Source organism: Acanthochromis polyacanthus, chromosome 7 (genome assembly GCF_021347895.1).
Source record: "Acanthochromis polyacanthus isolate Apoly-LR-REF ecotype Palm Island chromosome 7, KAUST_Apoly_ChrSc, whole genome shotgun sequence".
Classification (NCBI taxonomy): domain Eukaryota; kingdom Metazoa; phylum Chordata; class Actinopteri; family Pomacentridae; genus Acanthochromis; species Acanthochromis polyacanthus.
In genome coordinates this window covers 17,467,007-17,492,391 of record NC_067119.1, presented here as the reverse complement: position 1 = coordinate 17,492,391, position 25,385 = coordinate 17,467,007, and the positions used below count along the sequence as shown (strand labels likewise).

General features: G+C 40.4%; 2 protein-coding genes across 2 annotated transcripts; both read left to right on the top strand.

Annotated features, from left to right (window-relative positions):
* The first annotated feature begins 1,891 nt into the window (after positions 1-1,891).
* Positions 1,892-7,015, top strand: LOC110953035 (coiled-coil domain-containing protein 112). The gene is made up of 14 exons (XM_022196846.2): positions 1,892-1,943; positions 2,457-2,587; positions 2,947-3,068; positions 3,301-3,390; positions 3,645-3,720; positions 4,095-4,221; positions 4,480-4,596; positions 4,771-4,908; positions 5,348-5,469; positions 5,654-5,780; positions 5,980-6,147; positions 6,311-6,409; positions 6,537-6,655; positions 6,753-7,015. Exons 1-14 carry the CDS (start codon positions 1,899-1,901, stop codon positions 6,781-6,783), a joined length of 1,512 nt encoding a protein of 503 aa, XP_022052538.1. The 5' UTR covers positions 1,892-1,898; the 3' UTR covers positions 6,784-7,015.
* A 630-nt stretch (positions 7,016-7,645) lies between these two features.
* pggt1b (protein geranylgeranyltransferase type I, beta subunit) lies at positions 7,646-24,819 on the top strand. Its single transcript, XM_022196865.2, has 9 exons — positions 7,646-7,890; positions 8,446-8,564; positions 12,454-12,518; positions 12,810-12,961; positions 14,095-14,227; positions 15,869-15,914; positions 17,712-17,896; positions 18,573-18,681; positions 20,988-24,819. The coding sequence occupies exons 1-9, from the start codon at positions 7,763-7,765 to the stop codon at positions 21,152-21,154; spliced, it is 1,104 nt and encodes a 367-aa protein (XP_022052557.1). The 5' UTR covers positions 7,646-7,762; the 3' UTR covers positions 21,155-24,819.
* The last annotated feature ends 566 nt before the right edge of the window (positions 24,820-25,385 follow it).

The window sequence follows — 25,385 nt, the reverse complement described above, 5'->3', positions numbered from 1 at the left end:
AGCGTTGGACTATTCTAAAGTGGCCTTCTATGAGCCCAGATCTGAATCCCATTGAACATATGTGGAAGGAGCTGAAACATGCCAGTTGGAGAAGACACCCATCAAACCTGAGACAACTGGAGCTGTTTGCTCATGAGGAGTGGGCCAAAATACCTGTTGACAGCTGCAGAACGCTCATTGACAAATACAGAAATCGTTTAATTGCAGTGATTGCCTCAAAAGGTTGTGCAACAAAATATTAAGTTATGGGTACCATCATTTTTGTCCAGCCCTATTTCATTAGTTTGTTTTTTTTAAATAATTATGTTAATCAACAATTCAAAAGTGATGGCTGATTTTGATTATTTAATTTTCAATAAATTTTTATTTATTGTTACTTTTGTGAGTTTCAAGTGATTTCAGTGAGAATTGTGGGTTTTTCCTTCTTTAACTGAGGGGTACCAACAATTTTGTCCACGTGTGTAACACAACAGCACCATGTGTTTTATTCTGCAGCATCCATTCTGTTTAAAGACTACTTTATACTTTTGGTGCTTCTCTGCTGCCTTATTGTGGCTCTTACTTGAGTAAAAGAGGTGAATCCCTCCTCTACCATTGTGACTACAGGACATAAGTCATTGAACCACCTGTTAATTCAAGTCACTTGATGACAACTGAGCTATCTCAAGGAGCAAACTCTAGTTGGTGAGAAAGAAAGCGACAGCTACAACATCTGTTACCGGGTAGATTTTGATTTAGGATTTTGTTGGTTTTTTTGTCAGGCTGGTGTAAAAGTCAGCAAAAAAAAAAGTTATCTAACATTGGGAAAGAGTAAAGTATTAATAACTTGGTGACATTTACATTTTTATACACAAATACACCCGGTCTGCTCTGGAAATCCCCCACTTTGTACTTCCATGTTTGCCTGATCTGTTATGCCAACCGGCTGAGGGTTCATCTGTTTGTCTCTTTTATCACATTAAATGAGTCCCTTGGCAGAGGATGAAGACAGGAAATTGTAACACTCTTCATTAAGGAGAGCGGTTGCTATTTATGTTGCGGTGACAACTCTGCCTCTGCACCCATGGGAGAGACCATCCCCAATATCTGCACTCAATAATGGATTCAGGTTTCTATTTATACTCCCTCCACTCTCACACTCTCCTCCTTTCTCTCTGACTGTCACTTAGCCAGCTCTCTTAATAATTATAGCTGTTGGCCACCATAAAAAAGCCATTGCAGAAATAGCTAAGGCCTCGGTGGATTGGAGAGGCAGTTATTTGAGAGAGTGGGATGCATAGGTAACTCTAACCTAGTTGTATTAGGATACACTCAGATGTCTCTATACCTCAGAGACTGAATTATAAAACGTATATTTAAACACAGTGATGCAAAAGGTAACCCAGTCTGATTATTAACCACAACCGAAGACATTAATGTCACGATCTAGGAGTAGTTAGGGTCACAAATTAAAAACTTGCTGGGCATTTGATAAGCTGAGTCTGGGATTTTTAGATGCATCAGTTTGTATATATCATGAAATATATAGTGATACTACAATTGGGGAAAATATTAAATAAAATATTACATTCAAAAAACTAGTGGATGGACAATAAAACGACATATTTAGCAGAATAAGAAGGACACACTGATGGAAAACAAACCATAAGGTGAAACACTTTGGAAGACTGTTGTCATAGTTACAGTCTCCTGGTTACATTAGGTTCGTCTCCCATCATGTAACCTGATGGGAGCTTGTACTGTACCGATTTGTTCCAGTCTAGTCCAGTCTAACAGCTTCATGTACCCACAATCCACTGATGATAAGCAGCGCCCTCTGCTGCGATAAACCAGTAACTACAGAAATATTTAGGTCTCTTTTTAAATAAAGTTTTCTTTGTTTAGAGGGTCGCTTAAACATGGCCGCCCTAGCAACCACGGGATGCGAGGATAAACTGTGCTCGGTAGCTTTTACAGAACTCTTTGCTGCATTTGCTCAAAAATTAACTTATAATAACCACTCAACATCATTATAATTATCTGAGATGTTTTACAGTTTTACAAACAGGAACAGTGGACGACTGACGAGCTGGCATCCGTTGTCAATGCTGGCTAACGTTAGCAAAGTTAGCGATAAGAAAGGGAAACTGGTTGCTAACCTTATATTTTTGTTCCAGGCAGATGTTACTGGCAAGCTGTAATGATACACACCCGAAATTCATCAATACATGTGTTTTTGATTCATATTTGGTATTTTGTCAGAAGACAAGCAAGTCGTCGTTTTGTCCGATAATGGATGCTGCGTGTATTACATGGTTACCAATGCTTTTAGCTGTGATTAGACGAGGGGGCTAGTGATCTATTAACGGACGCGAAGCTGATGAAGTTTTGAATGTTGAAAAGTACATCAAACTACACTTGCATACTACTGCACTGTGCCCAGCTCTTGTGTTTTGCTTTTATTGTATGAATTTAAGCAGGGAGATGGAGACTTCAGTTTTCAGCACTGCTGCACGTCATCCCGAGTAAACAGTGATGGTTTGGACCAAAGGGAGGCCAGACAGAAAGCTGCACAGTTTCTCAGTGAAGCCGAGAAGAACAGGAGACAGTAAGTGAACCAGACAATTAATGAAATGCAGCATTACTACAAAGAGATTACAGTTTCAGCAAACAATTTTGACTGTAAGACCTATGCATTGTTTTGCATAATGTGGTGAGAAGTTTGTTTTGTTCTGTGTTTGTATAGTACTAAGAGCCTCAATTATTTCATATGCATGCTATATTTTGTACTTTTTGAGAAGTAATATAATTGCCTTATGAATAGCTTCAAATGCAAAAACCATATTATGCTGACAAGTTTAATGTTATATATAAGCTAAAAACACTAATGTGGGTCACACTAATTATCTGTGCTGTACAATTATTAAACCATATAACTTTTTAAATTAATAATTTCTCCTTTCACAGGATTGAGAAATTGGAGAAAGAGAGGACGCTGACTGCTCAGTGCAGAAAAAACGGCTGGACAGATGTTTTATGGGAACTAGAAGAATACGAGAAGGTGCTGGAAGAAGAACGAAACGCTGAGAGTGAGTCTTTTTTTTGCATTTTTCTAACATAGCCTCTTGAGATTTCATGTTGCAGACTGAAAGGTCTCTCAGACAGCACTTTACTGTGAAGACGCATTTTATATCTAATTCCTTTCATCTCTGAGGGCACTCTCTTGAATTGGAGTCTTAGCAGTAAACCAGTGTTAAAGGAAACATCCATTTATCACTGTGATGAAATTTGTTGTTCATAAACCTCTGCTTTTTTCTTCAGAGGTGAATCTTCAAAAGCAGTTATTGAAGATTCACAATGGCGTGAGAAAATTTCAGAGACATCTGATTGATGTGAAACCAACTCCTGAATGTAAGTTTTGTGTCTGGCAGTGTTTTTTGTAATATGATTGAATTCTTTTTACTGTCTTGTGAGACATCCATTATTGTTGGTCACCATTAATATCACTACTTGTGCCATTCTGTTACATAAATATGACAGATGCTATTGTAAAGTTGTGCACTGCTCAATAAATGGCTTATGAATGTAGTGTTTTATGAGTACAATGAAAATAAGACCGTTGCACATGGTTAATTATGTTTCTGCATTTCTGCTTGGATTTTCAGTGATTGAAAGACTGAAGGAAATAATGTCAGAGGTGGAAATCTCAATTAACACCCTAAAGGAGGAACAGCGGTCATGGTAAGGGGATACAATAAGCAGCTTTAGTCCACATTAAACAGAAAAAAAGGAAACTAGATTCTCTTATAAAATTTGACGCACTTGAACACATTGATCTTTGAAATAAAATACTGCATTTATCTTGTAATGTTAACTACATATGTGCAGAAGACAATATTTAATAAAGTATGTAAACAATACACATTTAGGCTAGAAAAAATGCTATATAACCCAGACCAGTGTGCAATGATTAAGAAATTGCAAAGTAGAGCAAAGAAGGCAGGTGATTCCACACAAAAGCAACAGCCACTCATCAGGGATTGCTCTATGTTGGGAATGAGTTAAATCAGAATAATCATGAATAGCCCTTCTTTGTTTTTCTTTGCTCCTCTCAGCTTTGAGGAATTTTTAAAGGAGGAGAGGACGTGTAAACAGGAGATCACCGCTTACGAGAAGAAGATTGAAAATTGGAACTTTGCTCTCAAATCAAACCTCAAACTACCCACAGCTCCCACTGTTAAGGTCTGTCTCTCTCTTCAGTCATCCTTCATCTGTATTTTCTCCTTTGCTCTTCAGTTGATCAATGAAAAGAGGAAGGAAAGACAAGTTTTTGAGTATAGAGTCTTAGAGCGTGACAAATCTAAGAAGACAATACTGGAGACACACCATGTTTCTGCACACAAGATTGTTTCCAAAATCATAAAGTGTTTATGATCTGTTTTTATTGAGAGTTAACAGAGAATTCCTTTTACTAGTGCAGTGACTTCTCTTTTCCATCAGACCAAACCCCCAGACAAAGACCTCCCTGCAGAGGTCAGAGCACTGGAAGCTTTCTTACAGAAGACAGGAGGACCTTATGGTGGCTGGGACCAGTATGACCACCAAGCCTACCTTAAAGTAAGTAATGTTTTTCTCACTGCCTTTCACGGTCAGATCATTGTATACAGTCACTGAGTGTCACTCCTTAAACTAGCAGATTCTTATTTTTGCCTCTGGCAGCTTCAGCAGATGCCAGCCTTCAAGTAACCTCCAGATTGTTGTCTGACTCACTTTAATCTGTTGGATTTACAGGTCTGGACAAAACACAGTGGGAGGCCAAGCTACAGGAAAGAGGCCAAACTGTACCTGCCTGGGAAAACTGGGGAGGAAATAGAACAACATGAGGACTGGCATCAGGAGCTGATCTACCTGCAGGACAGAAAGAGAGAGGTAGAGGACTGTGGAGAAACATGTCTGAGCTCAACAGAAAAGTGATCCTCAACACTCCTAAATGAGCTGTGAGCATCACAAGAGCAGTGTGATGTGAAGACACCTCACTATGGCAAGGTTTTCGTGATATTGTAAAGCCACAGGACTGTGTTTTTAAAAGGTTGATTGAATCCTGATACCGCCATTTCAAAGTTATAGAACAAGTTTACTAATATATATATACATATATCAAATGTATGTGAATCTATAAATTTAGGTAATAGTTTATACATGGTATTTGCTCATACTTTAATTCATAAAACTTAAATTGGAACCATCCTTATTACATTTAACTATAATATAGCCAGGAGCTCAGAAACTATTTTTGAAGCTGTTGTACTGTCTTAAGTAAGTATAAGTATTTTGTTGTGTCCAATTTTCCGCCTTGTCTCGATCTCAGGCCATTCAGCGGTGGAAAGCCAGCAAGCATCAAGAACGTCAGACCAGGATACAGATTCAGGAGGAAACAGAGGAGGCCGAGAGGAGGGGGAAGGAAGCCAAAAGCCAGGCCCAGCAACACAGGTGAGTAAAAAGTGAAACAGAATAGAAAGAAACTGGTTAAATGCCGAAGTTATGAAATCTCACAATATGACCCAAACTGTTTGGTCACATAAAATAAATTTTTGTGCATTATTTGCTCATGGTCTGTCTCATTGTCTCTTTTATGTCATGTCTTTTTAGTGAGTTCTGTCTTTTTCTGTTTTAGGTCTGAGGAGGAGAGGAGGGAGGCGGCACGGCAGCTGGAAGAATGGAGGGAGGAGAAGAGAAGGAAAGAAGAGCAGGAGGAGGAGCAGAGACTGGCTGAGGAGATACAAAACCGGAAAAAGGCAAAGGTGCACATGTGTGCCACTTCACTATAGTTGTAGTTATACGTCATCAATACTGCATGTACTTATCTGTGAGAGTATGGTGTCATTTATTTTAGTTGAAAAATGAATAGTCAAAATCATTAAATTTGAGGTACACAGTTTCATGATTGGTGCCCTCAACAGATAATTATCTTTACCAGTCAAAATGATTCCTGGTTATTAGGAAGAGCGTCGCCGCCAGCTGGAAGTGAAGCTGACCATAGAGGAGCAGCTTCGACTGAAGAGAGAGGAAGAGGAGGAGAAGGGGAGGAGGAAGAGAGAGGAGGAACAGAGAGAGATGGAGGAAAGGAGAAGGGAGGCGACAAAGGGCATCAAACGCTTCACTGAAAGGGTATGAAATCTGAGAATCACAGAGACACAAGAGCTGATGTTTGTCTTCAGATTTCACATCTTAAACAGGACATCTATATGGGTTAGAGCACAGTTTTTGTTAAGTGATGCTTTGATGTCATTGTACTCTATAAAATACAAAGCTGGACTGTGCCTTTTTGCAGGATCTTCACAAGGTGGAAGCAAAGCTTCATGAGAAACAGCTGAGGGAGAAGGAGGAAGAGGAAAGACAGAAGAGGATCGCTGTTCAGTTGAAGGAGAAGGTAAAGGTTGTGCAGTGAGCCGTCTCAAAATGCTTCAGAAGGAAACCCAAGCATTTAAATGACTAATTCTGATCATCTTTGAAGTCTTATATTAACATGATTAGTGTTTTTTTAATTCCTTTTTCAGGTGGATGGTCATGTCAGCAGAGACCCCTCCAGACTGACTCGTCCCACTAAAGGATGGCAGGAGAGAATGAAACACGTCGGACCTTCAGGAGGAGGACCCGTGCTGCAGATGTTTCACAGGTCTGATCTCCTGTACTTTTCCTTTTCTGTTATGCTTTGGATAATAAAAAGATATTTGCCTGCTGAATCATTGAAATCTTGTGTCATTTTGTTGCAGAGCTGTTCCCACTTGGAGACAAGGCCTGTGATGAATCCAACTGAACAGTCCTGAAATCTGTTCACACAGTTTTGTTGTTGTTTTTAACAGAAATTAGATTAAAGTAAGATTTGTGATTTTTTTAATGGTACCTCAATACCAAAATGTACCTTTATGAGAATTTTTTATGTGGTGCTGTTTGAGATTTTGTACAATTCGTGAATCGAATGCACTTGCAATTTAGACTGTGAAACTGCTTTATTAATTAAAAACTTGTCGTTATAGTATTGTGTACATTTCAAGAATTTGTGTCTTGTATGACTTTTGATGGATGTTGAAAAGATATAATCAAGGGTACAACCATGTAGAAATCTGTAATCACTTACAAGTCAGAAGTTTGAAAATCACCATTTGTGTGGAAGGTCTTGGTATGAACTCTGCCAGACAGCTTAGATCACATTGCTTTGTAAGAATCATGTGCGTCATTTTTGCCTGCTCAGAGGACTGCTCAAGGCCACAATGTTCAGAACTCAAGACAGACGGAACAGAGATTGTATGAGACTTTTACGTAAACATGCAGCTGCTGAACATAAGGAGAAAATTAGGAGATTATCATACATTGGTGGGCCTATAAAGCACAATGAACAGGGCCAAGACTTATTTAAGGTGATGTATTCTGTGACAATGTTTATAATCAAACAACAAGACAACTGATGATTACTGGCTCCTCTCATGTTCCTCTTCTCAAGTTTGTTTGAATAATTCAGTGAATGTGGGGGCGAGAAAATACACCACCTGGACTGTTAATAGTCTGTGTTTTTGGCCAGTTTTCCACCAATATTAATTAATTTATTCAGAAATTTCCCACAAGCAATATACAAAAAGACAACCTGTGTAATATGTGCAGGCTGTATCTCAGTACAGCTAAAACATCAAAATTCCGTCTTTTCTGTACATTACGCTGTTGTGGGAGCTTTTATTTCGAAAAGCACACGTACCGGACAAGATTCCTCATAGGTGCGGATGCAAAGATGGCGGAAGAGGAGAGCCAGTTTGAAGAATTTGAGCAAATAGACTTTTTAAGAGATCGACATGTACGATTCTTCCAGAGGACGCTTCAAGTGCTGCCTGAGAGATACGCATCGCTGGAAACAACCAGGTTGGTTTACTGGGGTGGAGAAAGGCGCTGTAGTGTAAATGTTTTGTTGGAGAACTTGATTAGCATCCGAGCTAGCTGCTGTTCACCAGCAGTTTGAATGGAGGCTAGTGCTACTTAGCTTAGTACATATGCTAACATCAGCTAGTTAAGTTGTGACAGATAGAGAGATGTAGTAAAATAGGGAACAGCGAGGCTTGGCGCCCTGTGCGGTTTATTTGCCAACGTTAGGTTCATATTTTCGTAGGAATAAAAGTCATTTCGAGGAAATGGAACCGTTAAGTTACTCAGGTTGTCAAAATTTGTATATTTAATACATTTCCCTCCACGTGCTTCAACTGATTTTACAAGCTGAATTTAGCTCAATCAACAGTTAGCGTTAAATCATAGCAAGCCTGGCTAAGTTAAAAAATTTTTGAACAATGTTTTGAATTAGGTTTTAGTATTCAGAAATGCTCATTGTCACAGTTTTGCATAGTTGTATAGTTCTGTCAATGCATTCCTGGTTGCTGTGGGTCTTTGTGTCCTCCAAATATAAAATATTTGTCTTCTTTCCAGGTTAACTATCATCTTTTTTGCCCTGTCCGGTCTCGATGTGCTGGATGCCCTTGATGTGATTGATAGGAACACCATGATTGAATGGATCTACTCACTACAGGTTCTTCCCACAGAAGATCGTAAGTCTAATGTCTTCACACAGTTTCACAGACAGTTTATGACGTTGATTTACAAAAAAGCAGTATTCTTTGCTAATAATAATCACATAAAAAAATCTTAGCTTGAGTTGGCAAATTAAAATATAACTGTCAGAACAAGTAACTACATCATGAGTAAGTTTCATGAATCATAATTACTTCAGACTCAGGGCTTTTAAACCGGGTGATGTGATAACAGCAGCTTGAAGATATTCTCTGAATACCTTATTGAGGCTGGAATTGGCATTTTCCTACACTTTCCCTGGGGTCATCTTTTGCTTATATATGCTATCTATCTATCTATCTATCTATCTATCTATCTATAGTAGAAGACAACTGGACTTTCTGCTTTCTTGAAGATGTTTCACTTCAGTTCAGAACTAAAAAGTAGATTTGTCTTCTGTTTAAGCTCTAAGGAAAATGGTTGTCATTTTCTCTCCATCAAAATAGCAGTTTTTTCAGTATTGTTGCAGCTCCTGAGTAAAATGGGTGGTGTTGTGTGTATGACCACATAAGGAAAAGCACAACTAACAAGCTTTGTGTGGAAACAGCCAAAGTTAAAACAAGGCTTCGACAAGTTAAGGTTTATTGCCATTGTGAGACTTTCTTTAAGTATATATTTCAGGATAGTTTCGTCCAGTTTGTTAACCTAAAAATTGTAAAACTTGAAAGCCTGTGAAGCATTTTTGTTACTTTTTGAATTTTACGTGCAGGTGTCCTCCTCACTTAACCTGTTCCAACTGTACTTGTGTTCATCAGGGAAATTTGGACTCTAAATATTTAATTGCTTGAGGTTTCTAACAAGCCACTCTGTGCCATCTGTTTACATGCCCATTGAGTTAATTATTCAAGGCGTCAACAGAAATCATAGAGCGATAGCTGTGGCTGTGCTTGATTGGTCTCAGTTTTGCTGCTGCCATATGTTTAGTGTCTGGCTGGTTTCTTGTCATTAGGAGTGAAAATACAGCCCTGTAGGCACCTGAGATTTCCTAATGCGTCATCAGTATGGAAATATGTTTCTTAGTATGAAACTGCTAAGACTTTTAGCAGTTATTGATGGATGTGTTGTTGCTTTTCACCCAAATACAGGTGTGTCGACTGAATAAATTTGTGTAGCATAATTTATACTTCATGTCTATCTGCATCTGCGAGCGATCTTGGAAGTAACACATTCTACAGCTTTTGGCGGTAACACGTAATGCAGTTAAATAACTTCCCCAATTAAATAACTCAATTAAAATGACTGAAATTTAAATGGACTCGTTCCTGATTGCTTTCGTCTCAAATGAAAATGGTCAGAAAACTGCAGCCTCTCCCTCAACTTCCTGTTTATGACCTAACTTCATCTGACTTTATGGTGGTGCAGTGAATGAGTGAATCAATCAGTCAGTATAAACCCACATAGTGGTCAACAGAGAGGCATGGGAGCTTGCTGTACTGCATATATGGACATTACTTATCTGCATTAAAGCATAGTTGTTCTAACCATTAGAGTCAGATCGTAAAATGACACAGTTCTACAAAGCTAATCACAAAAGTGCTCATGATCGCTGACAGAGAATTCACTCCATCCAAACAGCCAAGCCTTGATAAAGGCATTCTATTCTATCCGACAGACTGATTTGCTGGATGTGTTGTCGAAGACATCAGCTTGGAAAATCCACACTGAATCTCCATGTAATCTCCTATCTCCATGTTAGGAGATACAGGAGAATCAGTTTGGAATTGGGCGAATTGAATCGCGTTTCCCTCCCGGGAAAGTTTGGTACGACCAATCATAGCACGGGAGGCGGGAGTTAATGCTGCGTCATCTTCAGCGCCTGGATTACCCATAAAACACCTGCGCACCTCCCGTAACCAAACACAAACATTAACAAAGTTATTCCTAACACCGCTAATCGTTCAGAAGGAGTCTTTTGTTGCGTAGCCTTTTCAAAAATAAGTGTTGTACTTGAGAGTACCCCATGTATTCGCAGATTTTTGTGACAAAAACAGCAGTAATCATTCACCGCGACACTTTCTCACCTGCATGCCATTGTTGTTTGGACTACATGGACTTCAAGGTCGATTTGTTTGTGCGTCGCATCCGTGTTACGCTGATTGGTTCTTTCTCGTTCAAGCTGCATTCGTTAGCCCCTCCTTTTTGAAATCGTCTCCTATCATCACAATGCCAGACTGCCTTTATTTGTATTTATATTAATACATAAATACAGTCAGTCTGGATTTTCCAGGCAACGAAGGCATGCAACCTGTGTCAGCAGTTAAATCGGCTGCCCTCAGACACCTGATTTGCACAATATCGGTGACAGCTAAAGACTGATGATGGTGATAATGAGTACGATGGTCAGCTGCGCTAAATAGTAAAACTACATACACTCACTGGCCACTTTATTAGCTGCAGATTTGTCGGCTGCACATCCCGTTCCACCACATCCCAAAGGCGCTCTATTGGATTGAGATGTGGTGACTGTGGAGGCCATTGGAGTACAGTGAACTCATTGTCATGTTACAGAAACCAGTTTGAGATGATTTGAGCTTTGTGAGCTTTGCATTATCCTGTTGGAAGTAGCCACCAGAAGACGGGTACACTGATTATAAAGGGATGGAAATGGTCAGCAACAATACTCAGGTAGGTGGAAGTGGTACTAAGGGGTCCAAAGTGTCCCAGGAAAATATCCCCCACATCATTACACCAGCACCAGCCTGAACCGTTGATACAAGGCAGGCTGGATCCATGCTTTCATGTCGTTTACGTCAGATTCTGACCATCTGAATGTCGCAGCTGAAATCGAGACTCATCAGACCAGGCAACGTTTTTCCAGTCTTCTGTTGTCCAATTTAGGTGAGCCTGTGTGAATTGTAGCCTCAGTTTCCTGTTCTTAGACGACAGGACTGGCACCCAGTGTGGTCTTCTGCTGCTGTATCCCATCCTCTTCAAGGTTCGACGTGTTGTGTGTTCAGAGATGGTATTCTGTATTCCTTGCTTGTATCGAGTGCTTATTTGAGTTACTGTCACTTTTCTATCATCTCCAACCAGTCTGCCCATTCTCCTCTGACCTCTCACGTCAACAAGGCATTTCATCCAAACAACTGCTGTTCACTGGATATTTTCTCTTTTTCAGAGCGTTCTCTGTAAACCCTAGAGGTGGTTGTGTGGGAAAATCCCTGAAGATCAACAGTTTCTGAAACATTCAGCCCAGCCCATCTGGCACCAACAACCATGCCACATTCAAAGTTACTTAAATCCCCTTTCTTCCCCATTCTGATGCTCAGTTTGAACTTCAGCAAAAGTCACTTTCTCTAGCTAAATACTTTATATGCAGTAAAATATTTAGTTAATATTTAGCTTTGAAACTGTAATTTTCAAACCAAAAATTTGTCGGCAGACAGCTGCGTTCACAGCGAATTACAAATACAGCAATGTCATAATGGAGCAGGTATTTTTCTGCAAGTTTACCAGCACAAACTCAAGAATAAGTGAGAATGGCACTTCATATCGTGTAGTGCTGCATGATCAATAAATTACAAGCCAGGCAGTCTGCTACAAATAGTATTATAATGTGTTCCATATAAAAATATTGATCACAGTGGCTTGATTACCATTATACTGAAACTCTTTGCAGAGTGATGACATTTTATCCATCGATTTCTGCTCTATGTGGTGTTACTGTGTCCAGGAGGTGGCAGCAGTGCACTTTTCTGACTTGAGTATCTTTGCAGCACCTTATGAAGGTCAATGCCAACTCAAGGAGAACTCCTTTGTGAGACAGTAAAACACAGTCTGGTTTTCTCTGTCCCGTTTCTTTATGGTATTTACTAGTGCTATAATTCTTGCATCTCAACCTGCCCTTCTCCTTTTATTGTCTTCCAGAGTCTAACCTAAGTCGTTGTGGGTTTCGAGGATCTTCACATATTGGAATTCCTTACAGCACTAAGGTACTGCTATTTCCCTCCCCCTGAGTGTTTTCAGATTTGACCAAACATTGGCTTTTGTATAGAAAATGTTTTCAATTTCAGGACATAGTTTTACAGCTGTGATCCTATTTTTTTTCTCCATTTGCATTAATCTCTCTTGAAAAATCTTAAACCTGTTTCAATCGTTACACTTCCTTATCCCTGCAGCTGAAGGATTCGCTGTTAACGCCACGACTGTCACAACTACAGTCTCTTGTTTTGTCTTTCCATTGCATTTGTGTGAATAATACCTCATTCTAATGTTTTGTTCAGGGCCCCGGTGTCCTCCACCCATACGACAGCGGTCACGTAGCCATGACCTACACTGGGCTGTGCTCACTGCTGATTCTGGGAGACGACCTGAGTCGGGTTAATAAACACGCCTGTCTGGCTGGACTCAGAGCGCTGCAGCTGGAGGACGGCAGGTCAGAACACACTAACAGACTTGCACTTACACTCCTATTTACACTGATGCTCTTACTCTGACTCAGATACACCTGAGGTCATGTGAACACAGTAGTCTTAACGTAGGCTGACATTAACTTGGATTGGAGCCTACAGTGGTAGTAAGTCAACGTACAAAAGCACAGAGAGCTTCATCATGTATCATAAAACTGTCTTGAGACATAAAAATATCTGAGTTAACGCTTCAGCTGACGGTTATTTTCACTTCATTTGACAAATGCATATCGTGAATACAAACACTGAGCTAGTTTCCAGTTGTTTGTGTTTATGGCGGCCATGAATGATCAATTGGTTGTCTGCTGTTAAATTAATATGTGACGGTCAGCGAATCAGTCTGTTGGCAACATTACTCAAAAACGGACAAACGGATTTGGATGAAATTTTCGGGAAAAGTCAGAAATGACACAAGGACCACCTCATTAGATTTTGGCAGCTTATAGTCTGGATCCACGGACTTGCTAAAGATTTCCCATAGCGAGGTAGCAGCATGGCATCACTGTAACCATGACAACAAGTGAACGTTACATCAGCTGCCTGCTGACGATCACATGATTGTGATCCTACTACAAATCGACCATTGCGGACTTATCAGGACTTATCTGTTGGAAATTATACAAGGAACACTTGATTAAATTGTTGGGTGTTTCTGAGTCCCATCAATTCATGTCGCCTGCTGCATATTTAGGTCATATGATTCAGTATCCATACATCACGTACACATGCATAACACACACCAGTGGTCATTTTTTATTAAAGATTTCATCCGTAGGAAATGATACAAAGACTGAGCACCCTCGACAGAGTACTGCCCTCTCTGAGTACTTTTCTTGTTGATAAGTGATTAATCAGTTTGGGTCAAAATGATCTGATTCCAGATTGTTAAATTAGAATATTTTCAGATGTCTTTACCCCTCTTTGATAAGACAATTGGCCAAACACCAGTCAGCCATTTCTGGCCTTTTATAGACTGAAAAACGAATTGATTTATTGGAAAAATAGTCACTGGATTATAAAACGGTAAAAATAATTGTTAGCTGCAGCCCTGCTTTTGTAACTCTTGTCTTTTTGGCTGTCTGTGTTTTCTTGCTTTCAGTTTCTACGCAGTGCCAGAAGGAAGTGAAAATGACATACGGTTTATCTACTGCGCAGCCAGTATCTGTTACATGCTGGACGACTGGTCAGGCATGGACATTCAAAAGGCCATCGAGTACATCCGAGGAAGTTTGGTGAGTGGATCTTAAAAATGCAGAAGTAGGGGGTGTTACACTCTGGAGGAGAATATGATTTTTTTCTCATTACCCCCCTAATGAATGAGCACAATGAATCCAGGCCTACAGCACGGCCCCCTAAGCATACAGCCTCTGATTCTGCGCCATTCAAAACAGGGCTGCAACACTTGAATGAGGAGAATAGGCCACCCACCTTCAGGAGGTGGCACTCTGCCTAGAAATGCTTCATGTATTATAAATGGAGAGGACTGAGCAGTGCAGCATAGTCTTAAAGCTGTAGTAGAGGTTTTTCCATCCCATCAGAAGAAAAACATGTTCAGTTCAGATTATTGGCAGATTTTTAACTCAACCCTTATGCTAGCCTCTGTAAAGGGATTAGACACATCAAAGTGCTCATTGGCATTGTCTTCTTGTACACCTCTGGTCCCCAGAGCACAGAGATCATCCCATTCACTCCTAAACTTCAGCTTATATTGAGTTTGGCATTTAACACAAGAGGGTTTTATTACATAGTTTATTCATTGTTTGCATGGGTGTGAATGCAGCATGCCCTCTCTCTTTCACACAGTAGGAAACTGAGAAACGTCTCTAAATTAGTCAGCAGTTAACTGTAAATCTTGACTGAGAGTATATTTATCCACTGGTGGGTGGATTCCAACATGTTTTTGGCGAGGCAGGTTAGCTGTTGGTGAATGTAAGTATACAGAAAGCACCAGATGATGGATGGTTATGTGTCACAGGGCCTGGAAAAGTTTGCCAGCCACACTGGAAGTTTCACTTACAATTGGATGACTGCAGGTATCCATTTACCAACCTTATTGTTATGGTCTGATCAGAGCAGACAGACAGAATCACAGTTAGTTTTCTCATCTGCCAGCTGCTGTGGCCTTTGTATTTTTGGGAACTACTGCTGCACATAATAGATAGTTATTTTCTAGAAAATTGCTTCGAAATGTGTCACAATTTCAGAGTAAATAAGTTTCTTCTGAAATAAGCGTTCATCCAGCTTTATGAAACCTATTCCAGGTGCTCATTTTGTAATCTTGAAATGAGGTCACAGTGCCTGTTCATTCATTATTTTCAGTTATTTTTAGCTCCCGTGTTCCACAAAAGGTTGGTTTCAACTGAAATACAGGTAAAACCCACTTGGAAGCACTGCTGCTTCTGTACTCGATTCTTTAAAAAAAAAAAAAAAACGAAATTGATGCTTAAAGAAAATATAGACTACAGCGATATGTCATTCACCTGGCTTATTTTAAACTGGTTCTGTTAAAGCTGTGCTCTCTCTCAGTGTGTGTTGATGTATCCTCAGTGAGATTATGTAATTTTTAACTGCTGACGTTGATTGCAACACAAGCTTAAGCAAAAAAAGAGCAAAAAAGTTCACATGCTGCTTGGTGATGCGTCTGGTTGTCATAAAATGGGAAGAGTTGTTCCAAAGACACTTAAAGCTGCTGCTGGTGTCTGTTTATGGTGACATTCTTACTTTGAGGTTTAAATGATGGGGTTCAGTGTGAATAAATACATGCATGGAGTAAATGAAAGTGTTTCAGCCTCTTCTGGCGCTGATCTTTGTTCGTGAATGGAATTGCTTGCAGTTAAATGCTATATTTTTTTCCCCCCTGTGTTTCTGAACAGTCATATGACAATGGTTTTGGCCAGGGAGCTGGGCGAGAGTCCCACGGTGAGTATGAGCATCTTCTAATAATGCACACTTAGTCACGGATATTATGAATGTGAGTTTGAAGGGACCGCATGTTAAGTCACAGTTGTAAGACGGCAGATTTACACGCCTGGCAGCCCTAATGTAAGAATAATAATTACATTTTGAAGTTCAAATCAGATCAAAAGATTTATTGGCAGTGTAGCAGTGGAGGGCTAATGGGAGCAACTGCTTTAAAGGATTAGCCATTAAAATCCATCGCTATAGATACAGTACATTGTTCTCATTAATCCCTCCCCTCGCTCAAATTAAACCTTGTTATTCCCGTACAAAAGCCTCCATCCTGCTCGTGCGCACACATTTCGGAGCGCTGCTTGGTAACACATCCACAGCCACCTTTTTGGCACAGAGAGGGAAGCTTTTCCTGTTCATTTTTCAACACACTGAGAATGCATAAATTAAATCTATAAAATTGAAATTGCTTGAAGGAGCGGATTGGAGTGCGTCTTAGTAATTTCCCTCCTTGCGATAAATTCGACTGCTGTGATTACAGGCTTCATGGAGACTCGGCTTTCTTCTGCAAAGCAGCCAGTTTTCTTTCCGAGGGCTGATTACACATCAGTAGAGATATATAGTGGATGCCCATTACCCATCCTCCCTTCAAGTGTGTGTTTGTTCAGCAGCAAGACCTCCCACACTGCGTTAAATGTAAACAGACTCCTGCAGCATTTGGTTGATAACCTGTGCTTTAGTAGTACCTGAAACATCGTATTATAGATACTAAGTGCTACTTTAAAAAAATATTACTTTCTCTCTCTTTATATACTCTGTGTCATTGTCTTCTTTCAACGTCTTTCGGCTGTGCAGGATTGTTTTCTGAAGACAATGCATCTATTGTCATTCCATACACGTGAAAATTTCTTATTGTTACTTTCCAGTGATTGTGCACTGGGACCCATGAAGAAAAGATGCCTACATTCAGGTGTGATTAATTGTCGAATCACCCAAAACAAGAAATATAAAATAATAAAAAAAGCAGCATTCAAACCTACAGTCAGGGTAAATGCTTTTGGATTCCCTCCAGTTGCATTCAATTCAGATTTATATTTATCTGCTCTTATCCCCTCTTCCTGTGCCTCCAGCAGATAGTGAGCTTGACATGGTTGATTAGAGGCAAGTGTAGCACGCTGACAGATTCACACCCCTGACCCCAACCTCTTTGTTTTCCTCCCTCACACATGAACACACACGTACACAATCTCAGATAAGCAGGCAGTGATGGTGGCAACATTTGAGGTTAGTTTAAGGCACGATGATAATGCAGGCAGGGTTGTAGAGGCTGATGGATATTTGCTGCTTGTCGCTGCTCTGATAACAACCTGTCATCAATCAACAGGCACTCTTTGTATGTCTCTATCTGTAAAGGCACTCTGCATTTAGTCTCTGAGCTTAACCTTAAAAATCTGCTGAAACAAGATACAATCTTAGCACTAACTTGCCTAAAGCTTCTTTATTCCACTCACAAATCAAAACACAAGGTGGCTCCATGTTGTTATAACTTCCAAGGAAAGTAGAAAGTAGCAGCATGCTATCAATTATTTGGCAGTAAATGGGCCCTCATGCAGTCATGCCCTCTGTTTTTGCTGCAGTTCCTTGTTATCATCTTGTTGTCTGTCATCAATACATGTCAGCGTGAACCACTGGAGCCGCTTTTTCAGTTTTAGCACATCGTCAGAAAACAGTTGTCGAACTTCGCTGGATTTATCGGTATTATTAACTGTCGATTTGTGGCATGCCGCTGCCTGTCCGTGTGTCCAGGCGGCTGGACGTACTGCGCCATAGCGTCTCTGTGTCTTATGGGTCGACTGGAGGAGGCGCTGAGTCGACGGGAGCTGGACAGGATCCGACGCTGGTGCATCATGAGGCAGCAGAGCGGTTTCCACGGGCGACCCAACAAACCTGTAGACACATGCTACTCCTTTTGGGTGGGAGCTACGCTAGAGGTACAGATCAGTCTAAAACCCACCTGCAAACATTAACAGATTTAGTTATTTTAATATTTTGCAGTTTTTCATGCATTTTCACAGTTAGGAAGGTAAAGCTTTGAAGTGTAATGTGGTGCACTAATAACATTCAGCATCTTTTAATCACTCATTTTGACTCGTAGTGGGTTAATCCCCCACATCCACACAACCCTAACAGAAATCTGTGAGCAAACCTTTCAGCATGTGGGTCATAACTATGCTAGAGGTACATACGTGATCACACGTGATCCAGAAAACTGTGAGTAAGCCAGGGATACAGCCATGCTTACACACGCATAAGCAAACACAATGCAGAAAAACTGTGAATTTCTGGGTCAAAACTGTGCCAGAGGGACAAATGTGCACACTCAAACAAAATATTTGTATATGGCAAGAGTGCAGTATGGCAGCCATTGAGGTTTGATATTTTCTCCACTGGTGTGTGTGTAGATGGAAAATATAAAGTGTGTAGTTAACCCACTGTGGTCACATGAAATACATTGATGTGTATTGGCACGCTCTGAACAAAGCATGCATCCTTGGAACAGAATTAGTATCATAATTGATTTTACAATTGCTTGCAAATGTGATGATGAAGCTTCTCCTGTGTTTCTCTCTCGCACACCTCCCCCACTCTCTCTCTCTCATGCCCCAGCTGTTAGATGTATTCCAGTATACGAACTTTGACAGGAACAGGAGCTTCATCCTGTCAACGCAGGATCGGTTGGTGGGGGGCTTCGCCAAGTGGCCAGACAGCCATCCAGGTAACTGGTTTGACTCGCAGAAGTGGCTATTGCAGGAAAATCTTGTGATAGATGCACACCAGTCATAGATGGAATATAAACACAAAGTCAGAAAGACAGTTATGGATTAACACCGTAGTTGTTTATATGGGTTTTGTGTCGTTATTGCTGTTTTTTGTGTCTGTGGAGAGGGACTCTTAGTACAAGGAACAAAAACACTGGAATGGAGCTGAATAGCAAGCTTAATATTTAATGACCATGTAGAGGTTGCTGTTTATTTTTTCTGTAGCTTCAAAGATCCACCATTTATTTGTCATTAGAACAAATAGATGGTGGATCTAAGCAGTTTCGGTTCCTTTAGTTCTCCTTCTATTTGGGCTGAACAGTTTCTATCTGCCCTCTACATGCTCACAGAGGTCAGGGTGGAGTTGTGGTTGGCAGTTCTACCCGAGTTCAATGGAAAAACTTGTGTAACCCTAAACTTCAATGGTCTACCTGCTTGTGTGTGTTTGTATGTTCCTGCTCGCCTTGTAATGTGTAATTGATGAGGCGATTGTTACAGGCAGCCCGAGGACACGGGAGCTTGAGCTCCTCACGTTACGAGAACAAGGCAGGGAAGATAGGGTGGAGGAAACAATGAGCTAAAACAGACAATGTGACAACAGTGAGTTGTCAATATAACTGAACAAAGGGGAGTTTTAGGAAATAAAAGGAAGTCTACAGCAGTGTGGGTACAGATAGCATTGGACCTGGAGATGTGACGGAACTGGTCTGGGAAGATGGGAAGGTAACAATGACATGGATCAAAGGAACATCCTGTGTGTTTAAGTACATCAAATGTTCAAATGTTTGACACAGCCTGGCTTTGTCACAGTTAGTTTTAAAATGAGGTCAGGTCATTCTTGCCAGGAATATTTGGGATTACATAATGCAGGAGTGGCGAAAATGTCAGTTAATTGGATCTCATTAAGAACAAATTATTAAAAACCCTCAGAGTCTACAACTCTTTCCCTGTCTGACTTAATACTTGTGGAATGGATAATTAAACACCCGAATGATGGACCATAGATCAGAATATCATAAGAACTGACTGTTGCCATCAGTCTTGTCAAGAATGATGCTAATTTGAAAGATTTCTATGTAGAAAACCAACCTTGTGTTGCTCACCCCCATAATAATGCTGTAGTATCTTAATCCAAATCATAAGACAGTTGAATAATACTCTGATCCACTACAAGGTGATAACTTTGTATTTACCTACCTTCAATAGAATCCTCAGCTGCACAAGGAATCAAATATTTATCACGAGCCACGATTTCTGCCTTTTGTGCTGTTAACTCGGCACACAGAAGACTGAGCACATAAGAAAACAAACCCTCTAGATAAAATCAATGGCATTCAACTTGGATAAATCTGACATCAGAGCATCTTATTTCATTCTTTTCTAAATAATATATGGTCACGCACAGCTGGAAGCTTCTCTGCACAGCTGCCCAGCTAGCATCTGTCATAGACTGTATGTGTGGCGCTACTTAAACCTGGTAAACTGTAGTGTCAGTCAAGAAGAGGTTATTCAGTATGTGAAGGGTTTGGTTTATTAAGAAGCACTTAATTTAGCCAAAGCAGAAACGTAATTTGAGTCTCATATGCATGCACATGTCTGTAATTAGCACTCGTGTAGGATTGCATGGAAGTGAAAGCATAGAGAAAAAAAAACCTATGAATAATTGTGATCTCAGTATTGATCCAAATAAACTGATTACCATATTCCTGCAGGCATAGTGAAACCATAGTGTTATTCATTTGAGCTACGTCTCAAATTCATGATGAAAATGTCCATATTAATTGAATCCCACTCAAACCTTGGACTAATGCAGACCTCCTCTCTGTACATCCTTGAGTTCAAATCCTTACATCTCCTGGATTGATTCAGCTAATGGTGCTTTGATTGATTCTGATGTCTGTGTCCAATCATCTGTCACTTCATTATAATTCAATTACTGCTCCATTTACTGGCCTGTGCAGCTTTTACTCTCGTCCCAGGGGAGTAAAACGGCCACGGGACGAACCTCTGTGCATTATTTATATCTGCTTCAATGTGCAGTACAACAAAAGCAATAGCATGCATAGTGGAGGTTTTTATTTGAAATTAAATTATTGTTTTATTGACGCATTAATGGAGAGTGAGGTGACAACCACCATTTTCGTCTTATCTCTGATTATTGCAAAGGCTACAGAGCTGACACATACAGATGCTCCTGATCTGCTCCCTCCCTTCTCCTTCCTTTCTTGTCTTCATTCATCTCTCATTGTTGCCTCTCTAATAGACCCCCTCCACGCCTACTTGGGGCTGTGTGGTCTGTCTCTAATCGGAGAGCCCAATCTGAGGAAGGTCCACCCAGCTCTTAACATCACCCAGAGAGCCTTTCAGCACCTCCAGCAGCTGCAGCAGACATGGAGGGACAGCACTGGCAGCTGTAGCCGACAGCACTGACAGCAGGATGATCCACAGCGCTGCCTCTGAACAGGTTCAGTAATCAGGAACATCTAGCGGTTATCAGTCAAAGGCAGCTGGACCTTTGCTGTGTGTCTCGAAGACGTTTGGCCACTTATCTGAGAGGCCTTCTCCTTTCAGGAATCAAGGAGGTGTTTTTTTTTAAGACTATAGTTACGAATCGGTAACTTTGGAGAGCTCCTTTAAGTCCATCTAAAGCAACTTTTCTGTTCAAGCAATATAACGCCACACTCTTTTGCTGCCTTTTTTTAGTGCACAGTAGTAAATAGCAGTGTGCAATGTGGTTTGTGGGAATAAAACGATGTGCCAGAAAGTCAAATTAGAGTCACTGGAAACCTGAAAAAAATTCCAGTTGCCTCCATTTTGCAAACTTTTATAGATAATGGCCTTTTGAGGTTTCCTGCTCATTAGCCTTATCGGTATAGTCAACCATACCTTCCTAGCCAAGGATCAACGCAACTGACTCGCTTCACTCGGACATAAGAAAGTGAATTTTAGTCACGGTTTCAGAGAGGGGATGCTGAGGGAACATCTAAATTGTCTTTGGAAATGGTTCTGCAGTAAACTCACTTTATGGTTTTTCTGTTGCCTAATGATGTCCCCATATTTTAAGCGAGCATAATGTGGTCATTTTGGGCTTCAGTGAGGAAATTAAATGATCTTGTTTTTGGTTAAAGACAGGTAAAACAATACAAGGCCCTCTCCTCCAGACAACAGTGTTTTTTATTTGCTGCTCTCCTAACATTTCCATCCTCACATTGCTTGTGAACCTCTTTGAAGCCTCAAGCTCTCCTTTCCCAAAAGGGTTGCCAACCTGGCACGTTTTTTCTCCAGAGCTTCTCACTTCAGCATCCTCCAGTTTCACCACTGCAGGCTTAGCTCAGTGATCAAGATTTAAATGATAATAAAACTGCTGGGGTGAAATTTATGAAAAAGACAGTTAAGTGCCGACAACCTAAAGGGGCAAATTTATGACCGTTAGGGGGGAATAAAAACTCCTAAAAGAAGATTTAAAAATAAACGTAGCTACAGGCTATGTCAGAAAAAATAACATTTTGTTAGCATTTTTCTTAAGGCTAAAAGAACGATGGATTGGGCCTCTTATGGGAATTTTGTATGAAGGGGGAAATCTTTGAACAGCAGATCCCATCCCAACACCTCATGACTCCTGCACCTCTGAACTGATCTCAACTGGTTCAGGAGCTTCTGTACTCCCTGTGAGGCACTAACCAGCCCTAAATCAATAGGAGAAAGATGCACAATGGTATCCTAACTTGAGGAAATGTATTCCTTTGAACTGCACTGGGAATTCACGTGTTATTTTCAGTACACAGAGGATGCAGGGCAAAAAACAAAGAACAATGACCATGAGCAGATTGTACCACCAGGAGTCAGGAAACAGAAACATCTGTTATCCAGAGTGCTGGTCACATCACTCCTAAAATATTAAGACCTGACTGTGGTTTTGTAAGCCTAACATCTACCCCCACATTCCCCATCACTGAGGCAAAATAGATGGTCTGCACATACGCTCACATGCAGTAAAAGCCACGTGCAGCTCATTCAAGTGACCTTCTTGCCCTTGACCTGAGATACAAATTGGTAAAAGGAGTTTTAAGTTTCAGAGATCCCACTGTGTTGACACTGAACTGCACCTCTTGCCCTCACACGAGTTCTGATTCCCAGCAGGCAACATGTCCACCGTCCCACATTTCTGCAGCCCCCTGCTGAAGCCACGCCCTTTCATTATTATGACCAGTGTCTCAGCAAACCCCTGCTCCCTGAGATGATGAGTGAGGAGGAGGCGATTTCACAAAAATAGTCACTACCCTGCAACACGTTACCTGCAGGACTTTACTGTGTGTAGCCCCACTTCTACTGCATGTGAAAACTGTATCACCCCTGTGGTTTTCATTCCACCATCTAAAACAAAGCTCTGCCTGGTCTTCTTTCCATTCCCGCCAAGTTGCCCTCCTTTTCAGACTTAGGGAACCAGACCAGGCAGACGTAGGAAAGGAGAGAAGAGGGGAGGAGAGGTGAATAAATAAATAATTTGAACCATCTATTATTAAAAGTGAACTGTCAGAGGTTGAAATCTCCTCTCTGAACCCAGACCAAATCCCCAGTGTCATATAGCCTTGTTTCGGTGCAAAAATAATTGCTTTTAAGCCAATGTAATGTTGAACCTCTGTTACTTTGTATTTCTGCTTTACCTGATTCAATAGGCTTTGCTACAGTTCCTCTTGTCGATCTTTTCTGAAATGTTTTGTTATAGAATCATTTTACCGACGCTGTCCTCATTTTAGTCAGGTTTTTGTATCACCATCTTTTTCAAAAGTTGCAGCTGCTAGATTGAGCCTCAGACACAGATGATCTGATGATTTAAATTCAAACTAAATGTGCTTTTTATCGATTAATCATATAATGTCCTTGTATCATTAGAATATCTTAGATATGTGTGGTCCTGAATCTGAAGTAAATTCAAGTGATCTTGAGTCAAACATGCACTGAAAGAAAACAGCTGCTGCACCGCTGCAGAGCCGGATCAATTGAAATTGAATGCTCTCGAGCCCCATGCATCTTCTGACGCGACATTTACTTCTAATTCAAGTTCCTCAGACTGCATCTCTGTCCTCAGTATGCGTAGGCCAAGTCACATGGCAAGATAACTTGGTCAAACTTGTCTCTGAAATGTGCCTCGTGGCATTGTTCTGGGTCAGTGCTCTCTGAATGCTCCTGTTCTTCTGATGTCCCTACAGCACGCTTAAATTGGGTTTAGCTAGGCTGTTTCTATCAACAACGGTACTGAACATTAGTGTTTCCTACAGATGAAGGAGGAAGCATGTGTTCTCAATGCATGTAAATATTCAGAAAGAGGAACACCTGCTCTGTAAACTCTGTTTCCTCCTCCCACCTCTGTTAAATTTGCCTAAACAATCACATGTAAGCCAACTAGTACAGGTCATTTTTACTAGAATCTGGCTTAGTCCATTCATGGCTGATTGTCTGTTTTCCAGAAGGAGGGAAGAATTCATTGAGACAGAACCCATAAATGCTTACTCGACTTTAAAAAGATCAATGGCTGGATGCATGGGTTTGCCACTTACTGCAGATGAAGGCTGCATCTCAGCAGTTGCTACATTGCGTCTCTTTTTTTTGTTGCCATGTCGCACTGCAGTCGACGCTCTGTCCCACAGCACGTAAAGACCACGGCTTTGCGCTTTCACTATGACTGCAGTCAAAGCTGTTTGGATTGTCCAGAGACGTGGAAGTATTTTGAGATGCAGCCAAAATGCCACACAGGGCGAATCATGAAACCTTGCTCTATTGTCAATTAATATAAATAATGTAATGATAGATAATGTAACAATAAATGTAATGGAATTTATTTTTTCTATGCTTTGTAGAAATATTGAGTGTAGATACGTATGTAAATGTCTATAAATATGTGACTTCTATTGTGCAAGTGCTCAAGAAGAAAAAATGTTTACAGCTGCATCAGTGAGACGGATTGAGGAACTGTATATGCAAATGTTGGCTTGTGATGTACTGTAGTACTTCAGCTTTGAATTTGGGGACTGTGATGATTCTAGCTTTGCAGTGCAAACTGTATTTATGGTAAATAAATCATGTACTAACTTTTACAGTTGTTTTGGCGAGTTTGTGTTTGTTTGCTATTTCAGTCATAAAGATCTCTTGTTTTGGAATAAGGACTAACAGTTAAAGCATGTGGCAGCATTGAAATATACACACGTGGACAAAATTGTTGGTACCCCTCAGTTAAAGAAGGAAAAACCCACAATTCTCACTGAAATCACTTGAAACTCACAAAAGTAACAATAAATAAAAATTTATTGAAAATTAAATAATCAAAATCAGCCATCACTTTTGAATTGTTGATTAACATAATTATTTAAAAAAAACAAACTAATGAAATAGGGCTGGACAAAAATGATGGTACCCATAACTTAATATTTTGTTGCACAACCTTTTGAGGCAATCACTGCAATTAAACGATTTCTGTATTTGTCAATGAGCGTTCTGCAGCTGTCAACAGGTATTTTGGCCCACTCCTCATGAGCAAACAGCTCCAGTTGTCTCAGGTTTGATGGGTGTCTTCGCCAAATGGCATGTTTCAGCTCCTTCCACATATGTTCAATGGGATTCAGATCTGGGCTCATAGAAGGCCACATTAGAATAGTCCAACGCT